The sequence below is a fragment of the Lethenteron reissneri genome, chromosome 65 (genome assembly GCF_015708825.2).
Source record: "Lethenteron reissneri isolate LAM-NWPU_2019-01 chromosome 65, ASM1570882v1, whole genome shotgun sequence".
NCBI classification, from domain to species: Eukaryota; Metazoa; Chordata; class Hyperoartia; order Petromyzontiformes; family Petromyzontidae; genus Lethenteron; species Lethenteron reissneri.
Window position 1 is genome coordinate 2,833,243 of NC_083843.1, and position 27,879 is coordinate 2,861,121.

Consider the following 27,879-nt stretch of genomic DNA (forward strand, 5'->3'; position numbering starts at 1 on the left):
TATAGGACATGAGACGTCTACAACTATACCAACAATTTTTTCTATTTCACCAGGTAAGGCTCACTGAGCTATGTGGCTCTCTTTCAGAAGCGACCTGCCTATCACAAATGAAGTGGCTTATGTGGACATGTAATGCAGCCAAATACCTGAAACGGTTGATGTTGATTCTAAAAGTCGAGGGGGGAAACGGAGAACCCAGATACAAATCCACGTGAACACGGGGGGAGAGAGAAAGACACATAAATCAGGCGTCAGGTGAGCGAGATAAAATCTCCTAGCCACCGTAGCACCGAATCCATTGCTCTGTCTTGCCACGAACACCAACTTGTGCGCAAAGCTGTAGGATGAGCTTTTCTCTCGATACTAAATTTAGAATGAATCACCGCAGCTGAGCCTCACCGATTTCTATTAACAACACTAATTTCTTGAAATGATTTTAGATTTTAAAGAGTAAATCCATTTGATACATTTTGTTCATATCAAGGCGTGTGCTGTAGACATGTTCACCTTGAAGCTGGCGTTTGTGCACCAAGGGCGTGGGTTAACATTCCAGGCAGTGTCACGAGATGTAAATGACGACAATAAAAATATTTTACGTATGTTACTTCCTTCTTCACCATCGCTATAAGAGAGAGGTCCTGGTCCAGTGTCTCTCTGAGCCACACAGCGAGCAATCCCAGCGAAGCAATGGGTCACGGCGAACGCGATACTCAATGAGAGCGTGGATAGTGAGCTGCGCTGCACCATCTGCCTGGGCACGTTCGTCTGCCCCTCCACGCTGAGCTGCGGACACTCGTTCTGCCTGCGGTGTCTGGATGCCGCCTGGGAGACGGCGAGCAGCTTCAGCTGCCCGCAGTGCCGAGCGACCTTCCCTGTGCGACCCAAGCTGAGCAGGAACGTGGCCCTCGGCAACCTGGCAGAGCAGCTCAGAGTTGAAGACGGGATGGCCACGGCCGTCGTGTGTGACCACTGCAGGGACGGCCAGATTCCTGCAGTGAAGACCTGTCTGAGATGTGAGACATCGTACTGTGCGACCCATTTGATGCTTCATATAGAGAATCCCAGGCTGAGTGACCACGTCCTGGTGGCTCCCATCGCGAACCTGGAGGAGCGACGGTGCCGGGAGCACAGAGAGGAGCTGAAGTACTTCTGTGAACAGGATAAGATCCCGGTCTGCACAGGCTGCACCATCACTGGAGACCACTCCGGGCACAGAGTCATCACAGTGGAAAAAGTGCAACAGACAAGACAGGTGAAGTGTGATGTTCCGTTGTAATCTACATTGTTACAGGAGGCTGAGAGATTCACATCAGTAGGTTGTGACCCCTCACCTCGACCAGGTGAGCTCCTTTTGAGAACAAACGTCCCTTTACAGGGATACCCAGGTAGGTGTGGCAGGGTGGCTCAGATGTCAAAATAGTGAGATGGTAAAGCTAAAATCTTGACTTGGAATCTCGTTTGCCACCGATGGTTTAAATCGGATTCTCAAGTTTAGTCAGTTGATCGTCAACGCCCAGTCAACATTTGACATGTCAAATCATATTTTGTATGATAATTAAAAATTTTAGTTTGATTAAGCGATAAACGTTACTATGTATCGTAGGGCGTGAGAAACCACTACATCTATCACTGGAAGAGGCTTAAAACATATTTTAGAATGTACATGATATTTGTCAATGATGTTGTCTCACAAAATATTGCATTACACCACGGTAGTTCCCATTGGATTTTTCATCTCCATACACGACACGGATAGTGCAGTCGGGATACAATCGTGGGAAAAGTAAAATTATAAATGGAGATGTATGCAGAAATATAATGACAACAGATGTGTATATGTTGTTGAACTTCTTGCATAGCCAACCGTGCAAATCAGAGATTCGGGATGATGATCAATCAGTGATCCACCAATGGCAATTGTGAGTACCGCGTATTTATTCATCTCCCACACGCAGCAGGAGCTCAGAGTCAAGAAGGAGGGGAGAGAGGGGAAGAGGAACACAGCGGTTTCACAGACACGGACACTCAGGGACGACTACCGGCGTGTGGAGGTACAGAGAGAGACGGTAGCCGCACAAATCCCTCTTATGTTTTTCCTAAGAATTGTATTTAATCAATCCCTTGCTTTTATCATTGACGAGCACTGCCCCACGTATCGGCGCAGGATATAACATTGGTGAATTGCAAGCAATTACAACTTGCTGGCTGCCTTCTTTCAATCTAAAACATCAATGACATAAAACTGTTTGTCTCCCCGGACTTATTTTTTAAGCCCATTTATTTGAACGCATAACATTTCTGAAACGTTAATCTTCAATTAAACGATTGCTTTTATTTATTTTTACACATCAGTGAAATTTTAATTAAAACATTTGGGAAACATTACATCCGGTTTACCACGGCCCAATTTGCAACACATGTTTACGACGTAAAAAACACGTTCCTTCGGAGTGGGCAGGTAGGAACTTGGTTGGACAGCGCATTCGTGCGATCCGTGTTGGATACCGTAGTCGTGTTGGAGGTTGTAGCTGTTACTATTGCATCTGATGATGATTCTTGATTTATTGCTGATGTAGGTCTTTAAGTTCATGCAGCTGCTGCAGCTGGTCGCGTCTGTACTGTGACGCCGCCTCCTGCGTGTAACACGCTCGCCAATCCACCTGACCTGGTCCTTGAACGGCCACGATGCTGTCGTAATCGTTCACCAGGTGCATGATGTTGAGCAGGGCGTAGACGCCGCAGTCGTAGCCGTTCGGTTGCTGTGGCACAAGCACCGTGGCGTTCGCCACAGAGAGAGACGGTAGCCGCACAAATCCCTCTTATGGTTTTCCTAAGAATTGTATTTAATCAATCCCTTGCTTTTATCATTGACGAGCACTGCCCCACGTATCGGCGCAGGATATAACATTGGTGAATTGCAAGCAATTACAACTTGCTGGCTGCCTTCTTTCAATCTAAAACATCAATGACATAAAACTGTTTGTCTGCCCGGACTTATTTTTTAAGCCCATTTATTTGAACGCATAACATTTCTGAAACGTTAATCTTCAATTAAACGATTGCTTTTATGTATATTTACACATCAGTGAAATTTTAATTAAAACATTTGGGAAACATTACATCCGGTTTACCACGGCTTAATTTGCAACACATGTTTACGACGTAAAAAACACGTTCCTTCAGAGTGGGCAGGTAGGAACTTGGTTGGACAGCGCATTCGTGCGATCCGTGTTGGATACCGTAGTCGTGTTGGAGGTTGTAGCTGTTACTATTGCATCTGATGATGATTCTTGATTTATTGCTGATGTAGGTCTTTAAGTTCATGCAGCTGCTGCAGCTGGTCGCGTCTGTACTGTGACGCCGCCTCCTGCGTGTAACACGCTTGCCAATCCACCTGACCTGGTCCTTGAACGGCCACGATGCTGTCGTAATCGTTCACCAGGTGCATGATGTTGAGCAGGGCGTAGACGCCGCAGTCGTAGCCGTTCGGTTGCTGTGGCACAAGCACCGTGGCGTTCGCCACCGGCGTGCTCGCCGCTTCGGCTCGCACGACCTAGGCCTCCACCGCGCTGGCGAAGGCCGTGATGCTCTTGGCGTTGCACGACTGCCCCCGCGCAGCCATTGAGTCTAACAGCATGGCAGTCGACCTTGGTGGGCACGTGGCGTTGACGATGATCAAGATCTGCTAGTGCGACTGCTCGTGGATCGGTATGATCCACACCGGCATGGAAGACAAGCCATCGAAGATGCAATTAAAGTCGTCGAGATGGCCCGCCAAGAACTTTGTGTACAGGAACGTGTTGAACAGGTGGACGTCTGCCGCTCGCGGCAGGCAGTAGAACTGCCCAAACAGGTTGATAATGGTGTCGTTCAACCACTGGCCAGGTTGTAAGCAGAGGAAGTCGTTCAGGAACAGCCTTCCGTACCCCGGAACGAAGATGACGTGTTTGACCGAGACGGGGGGCGGACGACGTGGAGTGACGCCGGGCGGAGGCAGGCTTGGTCGCCGCTTCACCGCCACAGAGGCGTCGGAGCTGGTTCCTCTGGCCACGACCGTTTCCCGCGCAGGACGAGCGGATCGGGCGGAGGCGGGCTTGGTTTGGACCCCCGCCGCTTCACTGCCACAGCAGACTCTTGTGGCGTCGGAGCTGGCTCACATGCCGTTTTTGCCAATGTCTATTCGCCATTTCGTCGAATGTATATTCGGCTGCAACGTCTTGAGGTGCGCCTTCCGGAACAAGGGCGCCAAAGGAAAACAACGGAATCGACACGCCTGCCGCACGCGGCTGAACATCACTTACAGCAACTCTAATGACAGATTCGGGCTGCTGCGACTCGGTTCCAGCAGGGCGATAATGTACGCAAACGTCGCGCCCTCGCATTTCCATGTGGTGATTGCGAACGACAGGTCGCCTGCGTGCATCTTGTAGGCGACCGTGACCTTGCCGATCCGGATCGTCTTCGGCTTGCGTTGGATAAGTCCGATCGGGATGTGGATGGTGTCGACGCCACCATCAGCATCGCGCGGGGCGACGTTGAGATGATGCGCCGAGAATTCGGCAAAGTGAGGCCCGCGGTAGTTGTACGATTCGGCCTGTGACATGAAGACGACGTCGCCGGACGGCAGCTTGTACGCCGTCTCGCCATCGACACTGCCGTCGCCCTTATCGTCAGGATCAACAGCGAACACCAGGGCGTCCAGGGCCTCGTCGACTAACTGGTCGTCATCGACAGGTGGGTCAACGTCAGGAGGATCGTCGTTTTCGCCGTCCTCGTCGATGGCGCGATCCAATTGCCGATCGACGTAGGCGACAGCTACGTGCGGGAACACGTACCGGAACGTTTCCGTCTGGACCTCTGACGTGGCGCCAAGCAGGGCATGTACCATCAAGGGCATGGACCATTGGTGGCCGCCGGTGAACGCGTTGACCGTCCGCGATGCCAAGTGCTTCCCCGTGTGGTGCGCCGTGCCTGTGTCGTTGGCCACGCTCGGGTGTTGCGCAATATGCCAAGACAGTCACAGTCACTGAACTGTGGGACCCTGCAGTCCCGAAAACTTTTGCAATCAAGCAAACTGCAAAATGCCAAGACAGTCACAGTCACTGAACTGCGCAAATTACACGACAGACAAATATGCACGACAGACAGACAAATAATCCCTGGTGGGCAGTGTGGAACCTGTTGTTCCTACCTGTATAATATTCAAATACTATCAATTATCCTTTTTCACACTCACGATGTATGTATAATGTTCGAATTATTAATAATTGGAAAATGCTAGCTGACATTGGCCGGCAACTTGTGTTTCCTCCGGAGATCGCAACCACCACCCTAAGACCTGACATTGTGCTCTGGTCCCGTTCGCTCAAGGTCTTCATCATTGAGCTCACAGTACCCTCGGAGGACTCAGTAGATGAGGCTTATGAGCGAAAACATCTGCGCTATGCCGATCTAGCTGCCGAAGCACGGCATCATGGCTGAAACACAGAAGTCCGACCAGTGGAGGTGGGCAGCAGAGGTTTTGTGGCAACATCTACAACCAGACTGCTTAGAGACCTGGGAATTAAGGGCCAGAGCCAGCGTTCGGCAATCAGAGCTGTATCGGAGGCGGCAGAAGGCAGCAGTCAGTGGCTCTGGATGAAGAGGAAAGACCCCAGCTGGGCCCCGAAGTGAGAGGGCCAGGAGGTATGCGGTCAACAATGCTTGACTCAGGGAGGACGCCCCTGCCATGCATAGTCCCATGGGATGTTGGCTATCTACAACAAGGCAACTCCTATGACTAATTGGGAATGGGAAGCAAGCGTAGGATTGATCACACTGTCGCTGGCCGCCTTTGGGGAGGGTGTATAGTGTGAAAGGCCGAAACACCCTAGGAACCAAAGGTACACTACTGACGATGCGCTCCCCAAATTTCACCAGGCTCACTGTTCATGAACTCTTGAAAGTGCTTGCACAAAGGATAGTAACATCTCATCCTGTGTTCTTGGAATCAAACATTATTTTTTCAAATTAATAAATGGCAACCTCGTGTCTTACCCACAAATCTAGCAACTACCCAAAGCATTGAGTAGGCACGTAAAATATATTCATCAACTGCAATTGATTATGCTCCTGACAAATAAACAATGCACGTGAGATTTGATTATTTTCGATGCATGTACATTACATGCCAATGTTCATCATCATCATCAGCTATGCTCAATCGACTGCTGGGAGAAAAGGTTCCCCAATATTGTCACCATTCCTCATGATCCTGCGATCCACCCAGCTCCTGCGCATAAAATTATCTCATTGCTTCATCTCTGTGGTGGTTATACTGGTAGGAACGTCTGGTTACACCAGCCCACAGGGGATTATTTTGTCTGTCGTGCATTTCAAATATGGGAGGGGTGGGTGGGGCTGGGTGGAGAGGGGAGGGTGGGGAGGGGCTGGGTGGGGAGGGAGGGGCTGGGTGGAGAAGGCGGCCACGGCACTCAATCTCTACATTTAAGCCGCCAATTCGTTGAGCCATCATTCGAGGCAAGGTCACTTCGGAATCGTATACAGCTCAGTGGGCCCTGCCCGGTCCATATAAAACATTTAGTTGAGCACTGTACACATTTCTGCACAGGGCACTCTACACACGTGTGCTCTATCAACTACCGACCTTGGGAGCTGCTGCTATACGAGGTGCGGTTCCTGTTTTGAAATAAACCCATACCATTCCTCCTGGGCCGATAAAATAGGTACCGCTTTGTGGGGAAGCCAACGGCGCGTGTGTGTGTACACCTATGTTAACCACGCTGTGTGTGTGTGTACACCTATGTTAACTATGTTCTGTGTGTGTGTATACCTATGTTAACTATGCTCTGTGTGTGTGTACACCTATGTTAACTACATTGTGTGTGTACACCTATGTTAACTACATTGTGTGTGTACACCTATGTTAACCACACTGTGTGTGTGTACACCTATGTTAACTATGCTCTGTGTGTGTGTGTACACCTATGTTAACTACACTGTGTGTGTACACCTATGTTAACCACGCTGTGTGTGTGTACACCTATGTTAACCACACTGTGTGTGTGTACACATATGTTAACTATGCTCTGTGTGTGTGTGTACACCTATGTTAACTACACTGTGTGTGTACACCTATGTTAACCACGCTGTGTGTGTGTACACCTATGTTAACCACACTGTGTGTGTGTACACCTATGTTAACCACACAGTGTGTGTGTGTACACCTATGTTAACCACGCTGTGTGTGTGTACACCTATGTTAACCACACTGTGTGTGTGTACACATATGTTAACTATGCTCTGTGTGTGTGTGTACACCTATGTTAACTACACTGTGTGTGTACACCTATGTTAACCACGCTGTGTGTGTGTACACCTATGTTAACCACACTGTGTGTGTGTACACCTATGTTAACCACACAGTGTGTGTGTGTACACCTATGTTAACCACACTGTGTGTGTACACCTATGTTAACCACGCTGTGTGTGTGTACACCTATGTTAACCACACTGTGTGTTTACACCTATGTTAACCACACTGTGTGTGTTCATCTATGTTAACCAAATGCCAACGTTGTCTCAACGTTGCATGTGTACTGGGTTTGAATGAAAATGTTGTTTTCTCGATGGAGTAATTTCTGCCCTTTAATATTTTTCAACGGTTTTACTTCACTTGATTCCTCTGTTTGTTGTGGTCAAATCTTGGAATACACATTTACTCTACAGTAGAACCTCGGAGATCGAACGCCCCAGAACTCGAACAATTCGGTGATCGAACTAAATTTTCGAACATTTTTTGCTCCGGACATCGAACAAAATTTCGGAGGTCGAACAAGTTGAAAGAACCTGTATGGGCCGAGACACGTAGCCAGGGCGACCGAAACAAAGACGATTGACCCATTTTACGCATAGCTCTCGCCCAGTGCAGACCCGCAAAACATCGTTCTGTTAACTTTTGTAGAAAATCATCCAGATAAGTCAGTAGCCAGCAGAGCAGGCGATTTTAATAATGATAATGCATTGAATCATTTCAGAAACATCTTAAAACGGAGGCAGAAACAATCCTCTCTTGATCAGTTTTTAGTAAAAAGGCCCTCAAGTGAATCAGTTAGTGCTAGAAAATGGGCAAAGAAAAGAAAGAACCCCAGAAGGGCAGTTACCCAACGTTTTTATGGAGGGGGATTCCCCTTCCAAGCAACACTGACACCTCCTCCCCTCCTCACCACCTTCCACTCAAGCCATCCACTCTCCTTACTACAGGTAAAGTGAAGTTCAATGTTAATTTATTCTATTACTGGTAGGAACCTCCTGGTTACACCAGCACACAGGGGATTATTGTGTCCGTCGTGTAGGGAGGGGCTGGGTGGGGAGGGAGGGGCTGGGTGGGGAGGGAGGGGCTGGGTGGGGAGGGTGGGGAGGGGCTGGGTGGGGAGGGTGGGGAGAGGCTGGGTGGGGAGGATGGGGAGGGGCAGGGTGGGGGGTGGGAGGGGTGGGGCTGGGTGGGGAGGGGCTGGTCACCCCGTGGTGCCCTTATAAAACTCAACGTTTAACCTACTCACGCTGGCTTGTGCCCGCCCTCACAGTCGGGTATATTTGCGGAGTACACCACGCCGCCGTTGACCCTGGCCATTGACCGAGCAACCCAACGTTCCTTCCAGCTCCCTCCGCAGGAATGTGTTTCTCTCAGGCGTGTTTTCTCCTTCGGCTTACATTCCATCCCGAGTTCTGTCCACTTGCTATTATCATATTTAGCCACGACGTGTGTCTTGCCCAAGCCTAATTAAAACTCAATTTGCATTTTCACAATGTTGCATTGAGGATAAAGTAACCATAAAATAACTGTATGAATAAAAAATAAGACTAACATGGCGTAGTTCATCTAGCAGTGGCTTGACCAAGTGCTGTACGTTTATTATATTGTTTATATTGTATCTATAATGATCTGAACAATGACATTGCAACATGTGTATGTGAAAATGCGTCCCATGCGCCAAGAAGTTGATCAAGCACTCAAAAAGTGGAGGATTATAGATTCCATGACTTAAGAATCGATACAATATTCCATAAGCAAACGGTAGAAAATCGATAAGAAAAGTACAGGAGATACAAAACACTGAGTACGCTTCACCAGTACCCTAACTTACAATAATATATTATATGTGCATAGGCAGCTTACTCTGCGTCAAGAGATATGAGAGAAAAGCTGATCAATATACTCATGGTGCTTTTAGTGATAAAGCAAATGTCTGTGGAGTCACGTACCGCCTTGAAGACTCTTAATATGAAGACTCTTAATATTTACGTTGAAGCCTATTCGCCATTGCTTGAAGCAGCATCGGCGGGGGAGGGAGAGAGCACAGAAGTGGTGGGGTAGGAAAGGAAAACTGGCACCAAGATGCCCTCCAGTGGCATGGGAGAGTTAACGCAGCGAATAATATGCACGACAGACAAATAATCCCTGGTGGGCAATGTGGAACTGTTGTTCCTACCTGTATAAGGCCACCACTGAATGACACAGAAAATGTATTTACGACGCAACTTACAACATGACAGCAGTTTGGTTTCAGGGGGGACGGGATCGATCCACGCTGCACGGTGAGTTGGCGACTTGCCCTGTCAATTCCTTTATTGATCACAACCACGATGCTTGCCATGGAAGAATGCGATTCCTCCTTTCTGGCTCCCCCAAATCTGAACCACACCAACTTAGCCTGAGTGCAAGGGAGAGTGGACGTCAGTATTGCCATCGAAATCAGCATTGTTTGTCTCTTTCAGCACATTTTCATTTAAAACCATAGAGCAATGCGATGTGTATTTGTTCTATATATTCACAGACCTTTGACAATTTCTTGGGAATGTCCTCGGCAAGTGAATTGTTTCGGTTTAATTCGTGTTTCCTTCCGACGCATCATTTGGTTGATCCAGAGTGGGATGGACAGATAGACAGATGCGAATGATAGCCATAGAGATGTATTTCATTTTCCCTACCTAGACACTCAGCAATTTGTAGCTACAGACAGAAGTATTTCCTATACTACCTTTGCCTAGGATATTTTCCCCTTATATCCCATTCTCCCTGTGCTATATATGTTCACGAGCTCCCAATGCACACGCCGCCCACCTCCATGTACATAATCGAAGTATGGTAACAATCATTGCCTGTACGACGCCACATTGCGTCGTTACCTAACAGGTGACTCAACAACTCGGCACTGTCTGTGTAGGAGTCTCTGCGTGGGACCAAGGCACGGATCAGCCGAGAGTTTGAGTGCCGGAGGGAGCAGCTGATGGAGGAGGAGAGGGAGGCGCTGGAGCGCGTGGACGAGGAGGGCCGCTCCGTGCTGTCCCGCATCCAGGCGGACATCGCTCACTACGAGAGCACAGCACGCGGCCTGGAGCAGGAGATCAACCAGCTGCTCGCCGCCCTCGCCGTGCAGGACCCGCTCTCCTTCCTGCAGGTGGCACCACCTCCATTCACTCGCCGTGGTGGCTAGGATATATTAAGTACCTCGCCTGGTATGTGTTGGGGCCGCTGGCCCCCGAGGTCTCTCGCTGCTGCGTGCCGACGGCAGGGGTTCCGCCGTTTGCCGACCCCTCGCTGGTCTGGGACCAGCTGCTGCCGCTGGGCTCATCGCCCGACGGCTCCCCTCCCTGGTCTACCCCTCCGCTCGTCGCCCGCTCCCGTTCAACTGTAAACACTGCGTTGCCTCTCCGCCAATCACACGCTCTGAACGGGGGTCAGGGGTCGGAGGGCGAATGACGCTGCTCGCACCCACGCGGCCTCCGTGAGCGGGCGAGAACGCTCGTTTAAAGGGTCCGCGGAACAGGGGTTTACGGTGGGTGTGAACCCTCACACCGCACAAGTCTCCGCGGCGACAGACGGAGCGGGTACCCGTGGACGCACCGACCACCCACGCTACGAGCGCACACACCTACACACAGCACCACGCGCTTTCACCCACTCGTAAAACCACACGAGGCTGCGCTGTGTTATTTAGTGATTTATTATCGGCGACTGCGCTTTACTGTTGGGTCCGTATTGATCGGCGAGGCAGGTCTACGCTAACGTCCCAGGGTCTGTACCTGATTTATCCGATTTGACTGGTTCTAAGCGGTTCTGGTTCCTCTAGCCTCTATCCCAAAACTCCCTTTCCCCTTACTCACGGTTAGATGCTCACGGCGTTCCGTTGATCTCGTCCTTACTGCGCACCTCGACGCGTCACACGGATGTTCGGGCGGCCGGGCTGGAGACCTTCCCGTGGGCTGACTTTCGAGCAAGAGGAACTCTACCTGTCTGCGCCCCCCTTTTATCGTTCCTACATCAAAGACCTCCGACCTGGGGGCCCTCTCGGCCAATCAGGTCGCCGTACTCGTTCAAGCCGCATTCCCGATTTCCTTAACAATGGGCGCGCGCTGACCGTGGCGCGTGGACGGCGGCCCCCGGGCGCCTTTATTATGTCAATCAGCTGCGGCTTGTTGTAACAAGGCTCGCCGCGTGCTGCGGCGCGCCGGCGGTTCCCGAGCACACCGCCACGCCAATCAGCCGCCCCCCCCCCCCTCTGGCTTCCCCTTAGTTCGTGGTTGTGGGCCCCTGCCTGCTTCGCCGATACGTGTGTGGGGGGTGCGTTTCAACCGCGGTGGCTGGGCAGCCCCCTGCCGTGACCATGCAATCTTAACGCCGGTCACAGCGCCGCGGTGCGAATTAGCATCGGGGAAGGTCCAATTCCCTGGCCGCAGGAAACCGTGAAGATTATCCCTACGAGGGCTTTCGGGTGAAAACCTGCCAGCCAGGGGACCTCCCCTCGGAGCTCTATGGGGGGGGGGGAATTATGTGAGGGTGTGTTTATGTGGGGAGCGCTGAGGGGGAAGCGGGGTCGGCCCCGTCGCTTGGTGGTGGCGAGGTCGTAGATGGGGCGCCCGCCGAGCGGCTTCGCGGCGGCGGCATCACATATGCAGGAGGTTGTGGGTTCGATAACAACCCTGACGTCTGCTGTAAATTTGGAGTTTGCGCCTCTCTTCTCGTGGAGGCATGGATTTAGAGTTTTTTGCAGCTATAAATTTCCACACGATAAGCCACTTTCTTGAGTTATCATTTGTGGCAAGGTTACTTCTGAATCAGAGCTATATAGCTCAGTGGGCCTTAACTGGTAAGGTATAAAAAACTATGTTTATAGTTTATACTCATAGCCTTGGTTTATCAGAGGGTTTATCATCAACCAGCAGAGACACACCGCCCTGTGAGATGTTGACATTGTTGGCAAACTTATTTAATTGATTTTCGATCTGGGAGCAAGTGGCGGTGTCCAGAAATAGACGCGCTTATATTTCTGTGTGACATTCAGACCTGGACTTGTCTAGTACATCACTATTTACCTCGCCTGCTATGCAGGAGGTCGTGGGTTTGACCACGACCCTGACGAAGCCTGCTGTATATTTAGAGTTTGCCTTTTTTTTCTCTCTCTGATTTTTTCTTACACATTCATAATCAACATCACACATTCAGAGAATTAGGCAGCCACTATAAATTTCCACGTGATAAGCTAATTCGTTGAGCTGTAATTTGTGATAGCCAGGTTGCTTCTGAAAAAAGAGTGACATAGCTCAGTGGGATTTACCTGCTAAAAAATTAAGAAGTTCACTTTATTCAGAGTTAAACACACGAGTTGTTGCGCGTTATTAAACCACTCATGTAGGTGCTGGACTAGACCTGTAAAGAGCGGTTTCGTCATTTTTAGACGTCCGTCCGTGTCCAGTTAAACTAACCCTGTTTTTCACCATTCTCAGTGTGCAGGTATTTGTTAATTCCCTGATGTCACGCTCCACTGTAAACAGCAGGCGCCTGTGTGGAGGTGGGGCATCTGTTTAAGATGTCAATGTTAATGTGAAACGCGGGTTTGTGTTTTTCAGGATCCTCTGCATGAGAGTCTCAGGTCAGTACCAACCCAGACTCAAACTCGAGCTTTGTCTGCCATCTGGTGGACAAATAATTGAACGGTCGTGATGTGATTCCTAATAAACCCCATTATGCAGTTGGAACCCATATAGTCTCTTGTATCCCGTACGGGCAGTCCTCGGGTTACGCACGTAGTTTGTTCCTGAGACTCGTTCGTAAGTCGGAAAATAATGCACCGTATTTAAATGCTGACACGGTTATAAAATGTGTTATGGTTCAACAAAGAGGGAAGCATTGTTAAACTCATAATAAAGAAGAAATGTTGTACATTTGCATCTAACAATGTAAAAAAATTACTGTATAGTAAATTAAACATAAAATAAAATAAATAGAAAACTAAATTAATGTTCACTTGCATTGATGCTGGCCTCTAGTCGGAAGGGGGGCAATTAGTCACCACAACAAACGCGGCACGCATGCAAATACAAAGACACCCCAACGACAACAATCCCCCGTGTAGCCTTAACAGGCTGTTTGGGGCAAGTTCTCTCAGCGAGCAGTGCCCAAGATGGCCGCCATTGTGGCACACGAGGGGGTGGGTGGCCAGCATCACGGCCCGCTGCGTTTGTCTCCCCAATGGCAATGTTTACGCACCACACTAGGTACTGGTGTTGGCGTGAGCAAAAATCGAACTCGGATCGCCGCTTTCTTAGCACAGCGCACTCAACGTGACACTACCGCTCCCCACACCAATACCCGCCATTCACCACTAAGTGATGGCGACGTTACCATGGCGCCTGTGCCAGGCCAGGTGCACTTTGAGGCCACGTGAAATGTGGAAGGCTCGCTGACACGAGGTCTCGGGACAGACCCAGGTGCCATGGGTTGGCTGATAGAGATGACTGGTAGATGCACCAGCTGTACCCCCACACTTTCACACACACACAAATGTTCGTACACACGCAAACACTCCCAGCACCTGGCAGAGGATCGCTTCTCTGAACAAAATAGTTCTGCGGTTCAGTTTGCAACTGCGAGTTTGTATTTTAAGTCAAAGTAATTTTTTTATTTCATGGAAGCTGATTTGTAAGTACCGGCGTCCGCAAGTCGAGGGCTGCCTGTGTTGTCCATGTGTAGAGAGACATGAACCCTCATTAGACTCTGTCTCATGCTGTGTGTAGAGAGACATGGACCATCAATTAGACTCTGTGTGTCCTGTGCTGTGTGTAGAGAGACGTGGATCCTCATTAGACTCTATGTGTTCCTGTGCTGTGAGTGCAGGAGGAGCTCTGTCTCCCAGGAGACTCAGGATGACCCAGACCCCGTCTCCCACGGTCTGAACCTCGCAAAAGTCATCTCAGTGGGCGGCGTCCAAACCAAACTTCTGGCTTTTCTCGGTACGTCGCTCTGCCACGACGATCTTTGTTATACTCCATTACAGACTCCGGATTGCCGACAAATCCAACCCATTTAGAGGGCGTCCTTTGTTTTACCCAGGCTTGAGTGCATTAATGCAGCGTGACCCCTTTGGCAAGGGAGACCTGCATACATTCAGGCCATGATACGGGCCCCGAGGTGAAGGGTGAAATATCGCTAACAACACAAAGGGTGTCACTCATCCAGAGCTGCAAACAACAACAGCAACGTGACAGTGCGTTTCTTGAGAGCAAAAGGGCGACTTTCAAGCTACAGACGAAACACGTTCCAGTCCTGTCACGCTCATTTAGACGCTGACCATCACCCGTGGGTGCAGTGGGTTCACTATTGGTTAACGAAAGTGGCTGCTAGGTGAGAAGTAAGATGAAGTGAGCCATATGATCACTGCCGGCAAATTGAGATTAAACTGTTAACATAAAACGAACTGTAGGATGGATATTACAACTGTTTAATTATCGCGAATGCAGCCTTCACAACCAGGACTTTAAAAAGTACAACGGAATTTAAATGATTGACTGGGTCTCAGAGTTTCAGTGTAAGATCCTCATTTACAGCCCTTTGTCAATCCATCGCTGGATGAAGGCCTCCCATAGCGTGGCGAATATGGAGGTTGCTTGACCATACTTCACCACGGTGGCCACTGTGTGTCTGTGTTTTTGTGAATGGATAGGACAAGTACCAGTTTTGATGCTGCTCGGCCCCATTGTTAGCCACAGCCGGTAATCAAACTGAGGTCGCTCGGTTCACAGCGACACGAGTGAACAACAACAACTGCTGGTGCACCCACTGCTCCAGCACGAGATCACTCTCACTCAAGTCACAGCGGAGTGGATCACTGGTAATCAAACTGAGGTCGCTCGGTTCACAGCGACACGAGTGAACAACAACTGCTGGTGCACCCACTGCTCCAGCACGAGATCACTCTCACTCAAGTCACAGCGGAGTGGATCACTGCAGCGAGATTGTCCGCACGTAGCCAACACCGTGCATCGCTACACGAGGTTCAGAGAGATGGATTAAGGCAGCTTTGGGATTAACGGTCAAAATACATCCCAGGCTAAACAGTCATACACACTCTCACTACCTCACTCACTCAATAACTCACCCACTCACACTCTTACTCCCCCACCTCACTCTCTCACACTTTTATTACCTCACTCACCCACCCACTCACCTACTCAACCACTCACCTACTTACCCACTCATTCACCCACTCACTCACCTACGCACACCCCCACTCACCCATTCATTCACCTACCTAAACCCCCACTCATTCACCCACTAGTTTATAAGTTTAACAGTTAGTATACACACTGGGGGAGCGGTGGAACAGCGGCTTACGCACTGCACGTGAATTCTATTTCTGGTTAAGCAGCGTTGAGCTTGGTTAGTGAGGAGATGGGTGACCACCGTGCATAGCAGGTGCTATAGGCCGCGGGGCTCTCTGACCCACTTATTTAACCAATTTTTATTTGACCAGGTGCAGGACCCCACTGAGCTAAGCAGCTCTTGTTCAGAAGCGAGCTGACCGTCACAAATGATAGCTCAACCAAACGGCTGACTTCATTACCGTCATCACATGGACATTTATATCAGCAGTCAAATATACATAGACCCATGGAGATAAATTGAGACCCATATAGATACAGTGAGAACCATAAAGATACAAAAGGACTAATAGAGATACATGGAGACCAATAGACTGAACTTATTTTATTCAACCAGACAAGGCCCCACTGAGCTGTCTAGCTCTTGTCCAGAAGCGACCTGGACACCACAAATGACAGCTCAACCAAGTGGCTGAGATCGTCACCGTGTGGACATTTATAGAAGCAGCCAAATATTCGCTACTAGTGTTGTGAAGGGGTGGGCAGCAGAGGGCAGCGCAGCGTGAACCATTGTTGTACTGTACCTGTACGGTTCTACGTTCACGATCCCCTCCATCGCCAATGAACACCAACGAGAGCGGTGAAGTATGGTCATTTAACCCCCCCAGGACATGCACGGCGTGGGGAGGCGCTCATCCAGCAGCGGAGTGTCACACAATGTCTGTGTGTGGGTGTGAGAGTGTGCGAGGCTGTGACACACAATGTCTGTGTGTGGATGTGAGAGTGTGCGAGGCTGTGACACACAATGTCTGTGCGTGGGTGTGAGAGTGGCGTTCACATCGTGGTGCTAACATCATCACCACTCTACACTACCACTACACACACACATAGTCAAGTTAGTGTAGAACTGTTAGTAATTATACAGTATGTGTACATTTATACTAACGATATTCGTATGTGTACACTATTACTCACCACAGATGGACGCTCACCGACTCTGGACACAAATTCAGCCCACGACGACCTCCAGATTTCCTCGGATCTCAGGACGGTGACGCTGAGCGGTGTCCCCCAGGGTCGCCCCCATCACCCACACCGCTTTGAGTACCGGCCACAAGCCCTGTGCTCTGAGAGCTTCTCGTCGGCTCAGCACTACTGGGAGGTGGACGTGGGGAGCGCGGGGCTGTGTCGGGTTGGAGTCGCGTACGGGACGATCCCACGGAGAGGGACTGGTGCTGAGTGCTGCCTGGGAGGGAGCGACGTCTCCTGGTGTCTACGGAAAAATGGCGACAGCTTCTCAGTGTGGCATGGCGGGGTAGAGACGTCACTGTCGGTGCCGCAGCCTCCGCGGAGAGTCGGGGTCCACCTGGACTGGGACGCGGGGCTGCTGTCGTTTTACAGCGCCGACTCCATGGCGCCGTTGCACTCGTTTAATAAAACTTTCACTCAGCCCCTACATCCTGGGCTGGCAGTGTGGAATGATGATGACTCAGTGAGGATTGTGGATCTGAGTGGTGCGTCCTGAGAGAGGTGAACATGAACAGCGCAGAGGGCAGACGCTACGACACACGGCGCTCGCAACGCTCGTGACTGGCTGGTGGCTGTCGGTGGCTAGGGGCTGCGTGGCTCTCCATCACAACAGGGGGGGGGGGGCTGAGCGTAAACAATCCTCACAATCTTTATGGGTAGGGGGAGGGGGGATAACATAGGTACCGCTCTGTGTGTGTGTGAAGCCAACGTGGATGTATTCACCCTGCCAGAGGAGTGTGACTGTAGTGTTGGGGTGCAGTGATTAGCAATGGTGAACTGGGATGTGTTTATACACTGGTGGTGTCATGGGATGTGGGAGAGATACAGCAGCAACAATAATATTATTAAAAATAAAAGTTAAGTCAAAACAATAATATTGTTAATTTTTAAAAGTATAAATGTGCGCGTACGGCAATGGTAATGTCACGCTTGTATCGTCTATTCTACATTAAAAATACAGAACACAAACAACAACAAAAACAATGTGGTTGTGTACAGCGTCATTCGTACTCACTGCATCCCGCAACGCTGTTCATTAATTAAACACGAGGAGCAAATCCCCTACATAGCCACTGCCAAGTATATGAAATCAACAAATTAATAAACAAATAAAGAGACGTCAACAAAAACAAAAGGCGCCAAAAATGTCCGAGCTGTTAAAGTCATCTGCTGCTGCGTCATGGACGTGGTGACGTGACCACGCACGCTCCTCCAACGCGGTGACGTCACCACGTACGCTCCCCAAACGTGGTGACGTCACCACGCACGTTCCCCACCAACGTGGTGACGTCACCACGCACGCTCCCCGAACGTGGTGACGTCACCACTCACGCTCCCCCAACGCAGTGACGTCACCAGGTCACCTCTCCCCCCACCGCTCCACTCGCTCCCCCCCACGCCCGCCCCTCACCACTGCACCATCTGTGAACACAAAGAGCTTCACAGCTCATCGGATTCCTCCTGCACTACAAACACAGATTCTGACGTTCTGGGTTCCCGCCACTGGGGGAGTCCCGCGCTGTGACGTCACCACGTCACCGCGTTGGCGACAACAAAAACAAACAGAGGCCCTGAGGGGCACCCTGCAGCCTCGCTGTGACCCAGCACTGTGAGGGGGGGGGGTTGCCGGGTTGGTGGATCACCACTGACGCTGCTGGGAACTCCCCGCGAGGGCGCCACGTGGCCCTGGTGCTTATCAGGAGAAGGCGGTGGAGCAGCAACAACAACAACAGCAACCACCACTACCACAACCACCACCACAACAACGACCACAACAACTACAACCACCACCACCATAACAACCACAACACCCATCACCACCACAGCAACAACCACCACCATCACAACAACCATCACCGCAGCAACCATCACCACCACAACAACCACCATCACTACCACCACAAAAATGACCACAACCACCACCACCACAACAATCACAACCACCACCACAACCAACACAACAACAATCACTACAACAATCATCACAACCACCAGCGCAATAACAATGGCCACCACAACTACCAACACCACCACCACAACCACAAGCACCACCAAAACCACAACAACCTCCACAAAAACAATCACCACCACAACCACAACAACCACCACCAAAACAACCATCACCACAAAAACCACCACCACAACCACTAGCACAATAACCACAACAGCCACCACCACAACAATCACCACCACAACAGCAATCACCATCACCACAATAACCACAACAACCACCACACCTACCACCACTACAACCACCACAACTATGACCAAAACAACCACCACAACCATCACAACCACCACAACCACCACCGCTACAACAACCACCACAACCACCACAACCACCACCGCTACAACAACCACCACAACCTCCGCCACAACCACCACAACCAACACAACAACAACCACCACAACCACCAGCGCAACAACCACCACAAGTACTACAATAACCACCACCACAACAACCATCACCAATGTTGTTGCGTGATCCTCCATTGGAACCGCTTGGGGCAGAGTCCAAAAAAAACACAAATCTGAGGAATAATCTTTGGGTGATGCCGAATTGTAATTAGCAAAAAATTATTATATGTTCATATATTTCACACATTACCTACACAAGATCGGTCACCAGCCCCTCATAATGGAGATCTATTCAGTTTGTGTGGAATAGAGTGTCTCCCCTCTCTCTCTCCCCTTCCTGCTCCATGTGGCGCCATCTGACCACCTCTCAGCCCCTAGCGTGACCCTCGCCTTCAAAAGGCTTCGTCACAAGCCGGGCTCCATCGCGCGGTGTTCATCAAGATGGTCGTGAAGCGTGCTCGGTGATTGCATTCCACCGTCATCGTTACACTGACAGAGTGTCGCCCCCTCCTCCTCCCCCCCTCCGCCTACCCCCCCTCCTCCCCATCCTCCCCATCCTCCCCCCTCCTCCTTTATGTTTCATGATCTTCAGAAGTTAACATGCGATTATTTTTTTCTGTTCAGGAAACCGACAGCCAACTAAAGGGTGACAATAGGATGAGAAGTATCTTGGTTCACGAGACACTGACACGAGGCTCAGAGCATCATTCCACATCAAAGTGCCACGATGACTAGGAGATGTTAACTACCTCGCCTGGTGTACAGGAGGTCGTGGGTTCGATCCCAACCCTGACGGCTGCTGTATATTCGGAGTTTCCGTGTCTCTCTCTCTCCCTGTGGTTACGTGGATGTTTCTCAGGTTTAACCTCCACATTTAGAATTATGAGTATTTGGCTGCAATACATTTCTACGTGTGGCGAGGTCGCTTCTGTGTGTAAAACTATAAAAGAGCTGCATAGCTCAGTGGGCTTTGCCTGGCAAATCGCCCGATGCAGCTGATTGTTGTTGTAGTCACCAGCGGAACGTCACGGAACTCAAATCGTCAACGTTGTAGTTGTGGGGGCCGTTGGCCCCCGGGGTCTCCTCCGCCTGCATCCCCGATTCCGTTTGCGTTACCGCACCGCCCTAATACCCGCTAGGGTTTCGCCGGCATTCGTAAGCGACGCCCCCTACTTATACAGCCTCGCGCAGCACTCCCACGCTGCGAGCATACGTACGCACAGCATCATCAATCAAACGCCATACTCCCCCTTTCTACACCGCTACGTACAGCTCTCGCACGCCGCGAGCGTGTGCCCGTCTACAGCCCGGTGCAGCACTCTCCTCCACGTCGAATAACCACGTTACCAATGCGCACCTGTATCAGACATGTAGCGAACGTACGCCCACACCCACACACAGCTCCACACGCGACACCTACTCGTAAGACCACTCGAGGCTGCGCTGGGTTATTAATGGTTTATTCTCGGATACCTGGGAATTGATGTTAAATCAGTATGAATCGACGAGGCTGGCCTATTCTACTACCCCTGGACCTATTCCATATTTATCGGCTTATGATACTAATGAACCTTCTTACTCATGGTTCGAAGTACCCGGTGTCCCGTGGAATCTCCTCGCTGCTCGTCTGGGCACGTCGCATGGACGTCCGGAGGGCAGAGCTGGGAGCCGCCTTGATCGCTGGCTTCTTGGAGTGAGAGGGATATCTACCCGTTTGCGCCCCCCTTTTATCGTCCCTACATCAAAGAGATGCCGCCCCGCCTGTGGTTATGCACTCCCAGTTTTTCTTTAACAATGGGCGCGCGCCAGTCAGGGCGCGTGCGGCGGTTCCGGGGCGCCTTTGCTATGCTAATAAGATGCGCTGCGTGTTGCGGAACTTATTCTAATTATGCTCCTCCATAACAATGCTTATGCGCGGCGCTTATTCTAATAATGCTCCTCCTTATGTCCCTCTGCCTGCCCCGTCGATACGCTTGTGTGTGGGGTGCGTTTCAACCGCGGTGGCCGAGTGGCCCCTCGCCGCGACCATGCAATCTTAATGCCGGTCACAGCACCGCGGTGCGAAGTAGCGTCGGGCAGGTCGTCCAATTTCCTAGCCGCAGGAAACCGTGAAAGTTAATCCCGATAAGGGCTTCTCGGATAAAAACCGGTCGGCCAGGTGACTTCCCCTCGGAGCTCTATGGGGGGGGGGGGGAATGCGTGTGGGTGTGTTTATGTGAGGTGAGGGGGACGCGGGGGTCGGCTCCGTCACTTGGTGGTGGCGAGGTCGGGGTGGGGCGCCTGCTGAACGGCTTCGTGGCGGCGGCATCACATAGCCCCCCGAGGTGCTGGTCCCCGTCTCGGGTTGACTGGAGCACCTTGCTTGGGCCGCGTCCACGAGAAAATGCTGCGGGGTCCGGGGGATCCGTCCAGACCTCGTGGCTGGTCTCGGGGCAGGCGGCTCCGTCCTCTGTAGCTCCTGCGGCGGCCTCCTCCTCCACTCCAGCGGCTCTCCCCGTCCTCCGGCACCTGTGGGCTGGGGCACAAACTCAGCAGCAGAAGGGTTTAGGGGCCGTCGTCCGCGCCGTCTCCTGACTGGATCGGGGCATCTGGCGGGGCCCATGTAGCGTGCGAGGCCCCCAAACACGGGGGGTGCGGGTACCCCGGGATTCTCTCGCGCCGGGGCCGCTTTCCATGGTTTTAAGCGGCGGACGTTGACCACCGTCTCTCGACCCCTCTCCCCGCCATAGGTTAGTACCGTCCAGGGGGAGATCTGCCGCACCACGGTCCAGGGTCCTCGCCAGTAGGTCGTCAGTTTCCCCACCTGCCCGGCCCCGACGCGGTTAGGAATAAGGGGGGTTTCATGCAGGGTCGGGCGCCCTGTTCTTGTTGCCGATGCGCGGCTTCCCCTTGCGGGTATGCTCGGCCTCGGGCTTCTCGCAGGGCCTCCATCAGGTGTTCCACTGGGCGGCTTCCCTCCTCCGGCTGGGGGGAAGCAACGCCGACCAGCAGGTCTGCAGGTAAACGAGACTCACGGCCGAACATCATTAAAAACGGGGTTTGTCCCGTCGACGTGTGTACGGTGGTGGTGCAGGCGAAAAGGGCGTAGGGGGGGTGTTTGTCCCAATCTCGTTGGTTTGCGGCCGCCATACGTTTGAGTTTCCCCGCTAAGGTCTGATTCATGCGCTCCACCATACCGTTCGCTTGGGGGTGGTACACTGTGGTTCGGTCCTTCTGGATTCCGAACTCTCGGCACAGTGCCTGGAACAGCTCGGCCTCGAACTCGCTACCCTGGTCGGTGAGGACTCGTTCTGGGATCCCATGCTTAAGTACGTAATGCTCCACGAATGCCCGGGCCACCACCAAGGCCGTTTTATCAGGGATGGCCACTGCCACGGGGTAGCAGGTGAAATACTCTACGGCTACGAGGATATACCGGTTGCCTCGATGGGATCGTGGGAAGAGCCCCTGTAGGTCGATCCCGACCAGCTGATTTGTGCGGCTGACGCGGAACGGCCTTAGGGGTACCTGGTATCGTGCCGGTTTCGGCCCGCACTGCTGACAGGCGCGGCAGCCCTGTACCCAGGCAGCCACGTCTTGTGCCAATTTGGGCCAGAGATACTGGTGACGCAGGGTCTCTCGAGTGCGTCGTTCCCCGTCATGGCCCCCGAGCGGGTGGTCATGCACCAGCCGTAGCAGCTGGGGTCGCACCTGGGCAGGAACACAGATGCACCCCGGCTGGCCGGCCTCGGTTAACTCCCGTACCACTCCGTTCTGCACACACAACCGGGCATACAAACCACTCCAGGGTCCTGGTAGGGCGCTCTTTTCCTCCCGCAGCGCCGCCTCCACCGCTGCCAGATCCGGATCCCGCTGTTGGGTCTGTCTCAGCTGCTCGTCGTTCAGTCCTGGGAAGGTGCAGCCGACTTCCTCCTGGATCCGTCCGATCGGGGCGGGGTGGTCCGCCGGGCCCCGAGCCAAGGGTCCCGCGCTTGCCGGGCGGTCGACAGGATCCTCGGTGCCACCTGCGAGGGTCTCTGTGGCGCACACTGCACTCTCTCTCGCTGGGGGGGGATCAGTGGCCGCGGACTCTCGGGGGTCCGTTGCCTGCAAGCAGCGTCCCCCCGTGAAACACGGGCAGGCCTCCTCTGGCCTTGTCTCGGCGTACACCGTGGGCCGCCTCGATAAGGCGTCCGCGTTTGCATGCGTCCGGCCAGCACGATACTCGATTTGCAGGTTGTACTCCTGCAGCTGCGCCAGCCACCGGGCCATCTGCCCCCGCGGCTCCTTGAATGTAAGAAGAAACTGCAGAGCATAATGGTCAGTGCGTACGCGACATCTCCTGCCGTACAAATACGTCCGGAACTGCTTATATGCGAAAATCACGGTGTACAACTCTTGGCGGGTCACACAATAGTTCAGCTCGGCCCCACTCAAGGTCCGGCTGGCGTACGCGATGACTCGTTCCGTTCCATCCCGCACCTGTGACAACACCATGCCAAGCCCGCTGCTGCAGGCATCGGTGTCCAAAATAAAATCGGTGGTAAAATCGGGGAAAGCGAGGGTGGGGGCGTGGGTGAGGTGGTTTTTGAGAGTGGTGAAGGCTGTCTGGCAGGCCCCCGTCCACTGATAGGGGTGCTTAGGGGAAGTGAGTTGGGTGAGGGGGCGTGCAATCTCGCTGAATCCCTTTACAAATCGACGATGATAGGTGGCAAGCTCCAAAAATGATCTGATCTCCGTCAGATTCCTTGGCCGTGGCCACTCCACTACGGAGCGTACCTTCTCCGGATCGGTGCGCACGCCTGCCTCGCTGACGCGATGCCCGAGGTACCCCACCTCGCGTTGTGCGATGTAACACTTACGTGGCTTGAGCTTGAGATGAGCCGCTCACAGTCGCTGGAACACCTCTCGTAACCTAGACCAGTGCTCAGACAAAGATCTACTGAACACTATCACATCATCCAAGTAAATCAGGCACTGTTCCCATTGCAAGCCCCGCATCACCAACTCCATCAGCCGCTGGAACGTCGCGGGCGCATTGGTGAGTCCGAACGGGAGTACTCGAAACTCGAATAGTCCCATCGGGGTGGTGAATGCGGTTTTCGGCCGATTATCCTCCGCCATCTCCACTTGCCAGTACCCGGACGCGAGATCGAGGGTGGAAAAATATCGCGCTCCGGCGAGGCTGTCAAAAGTGTCGTCGATGCGGGGTATGGGGAAGGCGTCGCCGAGCGTGACTGCCTTCAATTTACTGTAATCGACGCAGAACCGGGTTGACCCATCCTTTTTCGTTACTAGTACCACCGGGGCTGACCAGGGGCTCGCCGAGGGCTGAATTATGTTATCGCGAAGAATGTCCCCAACCGCCTCTTTGATCTGGGCGCGTTCGGGTGCGCCCACTCAGGACGCAGGGAGTTTGATGGGTCGGGCTGCACCGGTGTCAATTTGGTGCTTAACAAGGTCGGTCCGACCCACGTCCGAGTCGTGTTCACTGAACATGTCGGCATACTCCTGCAGTAACTCGCGCAGCCGATCGGCCTCTCCCTTAGGTAAATCTGCCCATCTTACATGTGTAGAGGAGTAGAGGAGAGTGGTGGCGTCGTGTGCGCTGTCCGGTGCGGTGACATCACGGGACGTCGGGTCGCACGCGGTGGGCAGTGCACGTGACGTCACCCCTCCTAGGGTATTTAAGGGAGACCCCGTGATGTAAGCGGGGTCAGTGGAGGAACGGGGATAGTAGAAGGGGTGAAGAGGGAACCAGGGATAGTGATACGTGGTAATAAACCCTGGCGGAAGACCCTAACTCACCTCCGTCTTCGAGTACCTCCGTCTACTACTCAACACATGTAACGCTTCGAGCAGGGGAACGACCTCGGCTCGGGGAGTCGGGCCAACTCGCCAGGCAAGGTCCTGGTCACCCTCAGGACGACCGGGGTCCTCAGCCCAGAGTGCGAACACCGAGTCGTCAGAGTGGCGTGCGTGCAGGGGATGTACGATGGCTATCGGGGTGCGCCGTCGCAGTATCGCTGGGTTACTGTGAGGGTTAAATATCCGCATAAACTTTCGGTCCTCAATTCTAGATTTGAAGCTTTCGTGACTGCAAGGATTCATATTCTTAGGTTTTTTCGGTAAAGTCACGTAGGTAAAACATCAAAATTAATAAAAATAAAATAAAATAAAGATCACGACGTTTCGGAGGCAACACAAGTCTCCGTCATCAGGTGGGACCGTCACAGCCAGATTAGCTGCATCAAGTGAGGCAATGATTCAAGATGTAATCCCTTAAAAGCGAGTAGGGGGGGGGAGGAGAGGGGGGGGGGCTCATCAGAATGTGGTAGCCAATGAATGGAACGTATCGGGAGGGAGGGGGCGGGGCCAAAAGGGTGGGCGACGGCGTGGAAGCGATTGTGCGCAAGAGACAAACTGCTGCAAACGCCAACGCATTGGACAGAGAGGGGGAGAGGGAGGCCTGATACAATGATACAAAAGAACGGAAATGCCATTGTTTATACCAATGCTGGCTGAACAATGAAGAGATTACTGTTAAACACTCGGTAATGTAAAGTAAAATAGTGCCTGTCAGATAAGATGGTCCAAAAAAGTGTAATTAAGTCTTTTTTGCGTGGTTAATAACATCTTTCCAATGATTACTAAGTTTGTACCCATCATCACGGTTGAAATTATGTCTGTGTTTGTATATTTGTATGGCTTCGTGTACAAACCTTTGATGGTAGCCAGGAGGTTTGCAGAGAACCTTGGTCTCGGAAAAGACAATTTCATGAGAGCCCACCGAGTTGTATCTGTTGTGTCCTCACCGAACTCTAAACAGATACAACTCGGTGGGCTCTCATGAAATTGTCTTTTCCGAGACCAAGGTTCTCTGCAAACCTCCTGGCTACCATCAAAGGTTTGTACACGAAGCCATACAAATATACAAACACAGACATAATTTCAACCGTGATGATGGGTACAAACTTAGTAATCATTGGAAAGATGTTATTAACCACGCAAAAAAGACTTAATTACACTTTTTTGGACCATCTTATCTGACAGGCACTATTTTACTTTACTTTACCGAGTGTTTAACAGTAATCTCTTCATTGTTCAGCCAGCATTGGTATAAACAATGGCATTTCCGTTCTTTTGTATCATTGTATCAGGCCTCCCCCTCCCCCTCTCTGTCCAATGCGTTGGCGTGTGCAGCAGTTTGTCTCTTGCGCACAATCGCTTAAACGCCGTCGCCCACCCTTTTGGCACCGCCCCCTCCCTCCCGATACGTTCCATTCATTGGCTACCACATTCTGATGAGCTCGCCCCCCCTCTCCTCCCCCCCCCAACTCGCTTTTAAGGGATTACATCTTGAATCATTGCCTCACTTGATGCAGTTAATCTGGCTGTGACGGTCCCACCTGATGACGGAGACTTGTGTTGCCTCCGAAACGTCGTGATCTTTATTTTATTTTTATTAATTTTGATGTTTTACCTACGTGACTTTACCAAAAAAACCTAAGAATATGAATCGGTCCTCATCTGCGTTTACCAACGTGGCGGATCCCACGACCCCATACCGTTTTGCCAACTCTGGGTGAGGAGTTTGCATTACCTCCCCTGATGGTCGGAGCGCAGGGTCGGTGAGGGATGTTGCCACCGGCACCAGCATCTCGGTGAGCGGCCCGATGGTGACTGCCGTCGCCAGGATAGCAGCCACAGGTGCGAAGAGGGGACGCGTCGGCTCTCGTCCCAGGAACGGAATCCGCTCGCCGTTGCTCTCCATGGTGGCGCATCGCTGGCGGGGTTGCACGCTGAGTCCCAGCTGTTCTAGGAGGTCGGTACCTGCAATACACTCGTGACACAACACACTCGACACGTAGAACTCCTGGGTGCACACTTGGCTGCCTATGCGGACCTCTAGGGTGGCTCTCCCCAGCAGCCCAATTCCGGCTCCGCTCGCCTGTGTGCAGCACGCGGTCCGGGGCCTGCAGGTGACGCACGTCGACCCCGATCGCGCTGCAGTGCGCTGCGCTCACGAGCGAGGCCACCGCCCCCGTGTCCAGCAGGATTCGGGTACGCATTCCGTTCACCTCCCCTTCCATCAGCGACGTGGCCCCCGTGATCCCCGCCACCAGCTCCCGTAGCCAGTCGCCAGGAGTCACCGTTTCCGTGGGCGTTGTTGCTGGAACCTGTGTGGAGATCACTCGCTCGCCATTATTCCTATTATCGTCTATTTGTATCGGGACCGCGTCGATTGCACCCCTAGTTGGTCCATGCTCTAGGGGGCATTGGAGTGTAACCCCCGCGTCTTGCCTAGCCCGGGTGAGTTCAGGACAGTCTCTCATTAGGTGCCCTCGGCGGTCGCCCATATAACATATCCGGGGAGGGGGGGCGGCTCCGTAGCGGGCCCCCTGCCCGCTCCCTCTCCCTCCCCCAGTGCGCAGTTGTCCCACATCGGACTCTAATTGAGCTACCCTCCCGGCCAGCCCCCCTACTGTCGAGCGTAGTTCCCCCATCTCAGTCTCAACGGTAGACTGTAGCTTGGCCATATTTCGGCTCATTTTATCGTCTACTTGGGTTACCCTCTCACCTACTTGGGTTATCATATCTCCCATGCCGGCCTGTAACCCGGCTACCCACCCCGGGGTTGTCTCGCGGGGTCTCTGGGGCTCTCTTGTCCATCTCCTTATTGGGCTGGCGGGCTCCTCCTCATTTTCCTCCTCCTCGTCTGGGATCAGGCTCGCCACGGTGCACTCCTGTCCCGACCCTCGGAGCTGCGCGCGTTCGCTGGAGAGCTCCTCACACTCAAGTGCGTGCTCGACTAGGGTATCGAAGGGGAGGCCTGCGCTACCCCTTTTGGGC

The 27,879-nt window shown here is 52.3% G+C and overlaps 1 protein-coding gene across 1 annotated transcript; it reads left to right on the forward strand.

Annotated features, from left to right (window-relative positions):
- The first annotated feature begins 681 nt into the window (after positions 1-681).
- Positions 682-17,224, forward strand: LOC133359725 (E3 ubiquitin/ISG15 ligase TRIM25-like). Its single transcript, XM_061578248.1, has 6 exons — positions 682-1,252; positions 1,956-2,051; positions 10,227-10,460; positions 12,910-12,932; positions 14,177-14,292; positions 16,641-17,224. Exons 1-6 carry the CDS (start codon positions 944-946, stop codon positions 17,183-17,185), a joined length of 1,323 nt encoding a protein of 440 aa, XP_061434232.1. The 5' UTR covers positions 682-943; the 3' UTR covers positions 17,186-17,224.
- Positions 17,225-27,879: the final 10,655 nt, after the last annotated feature.

What these genes read in the sequence shown, in the direction of transcription:
- LOC133359725 (XM_061578248.1), top strand. Translation starts at nt 944, where the DNA reads ATGGCCACGGCCGTCGTGTGTGACCACTGCAGGGACGGCCAGATTCCT. An exon ending in CCTCTGCATGAGAGTCTCAG is followed by an intron (nt 12,933 to 14,176) that starts GTCAGTACCAAC and finishes CTGTGAGTGCAG; the next exon opens with GAGGAGCTCTGTCTCCCAGG. An exon ending in CAAACTTCTGGCTTTTCTCG is followed by an intron (nt 14,293 to 16,640) that starts GTACGTCGCTCT and finishes TACTCACCACAG; the next exon opens with ATGGACGCTCACCGACTCTG.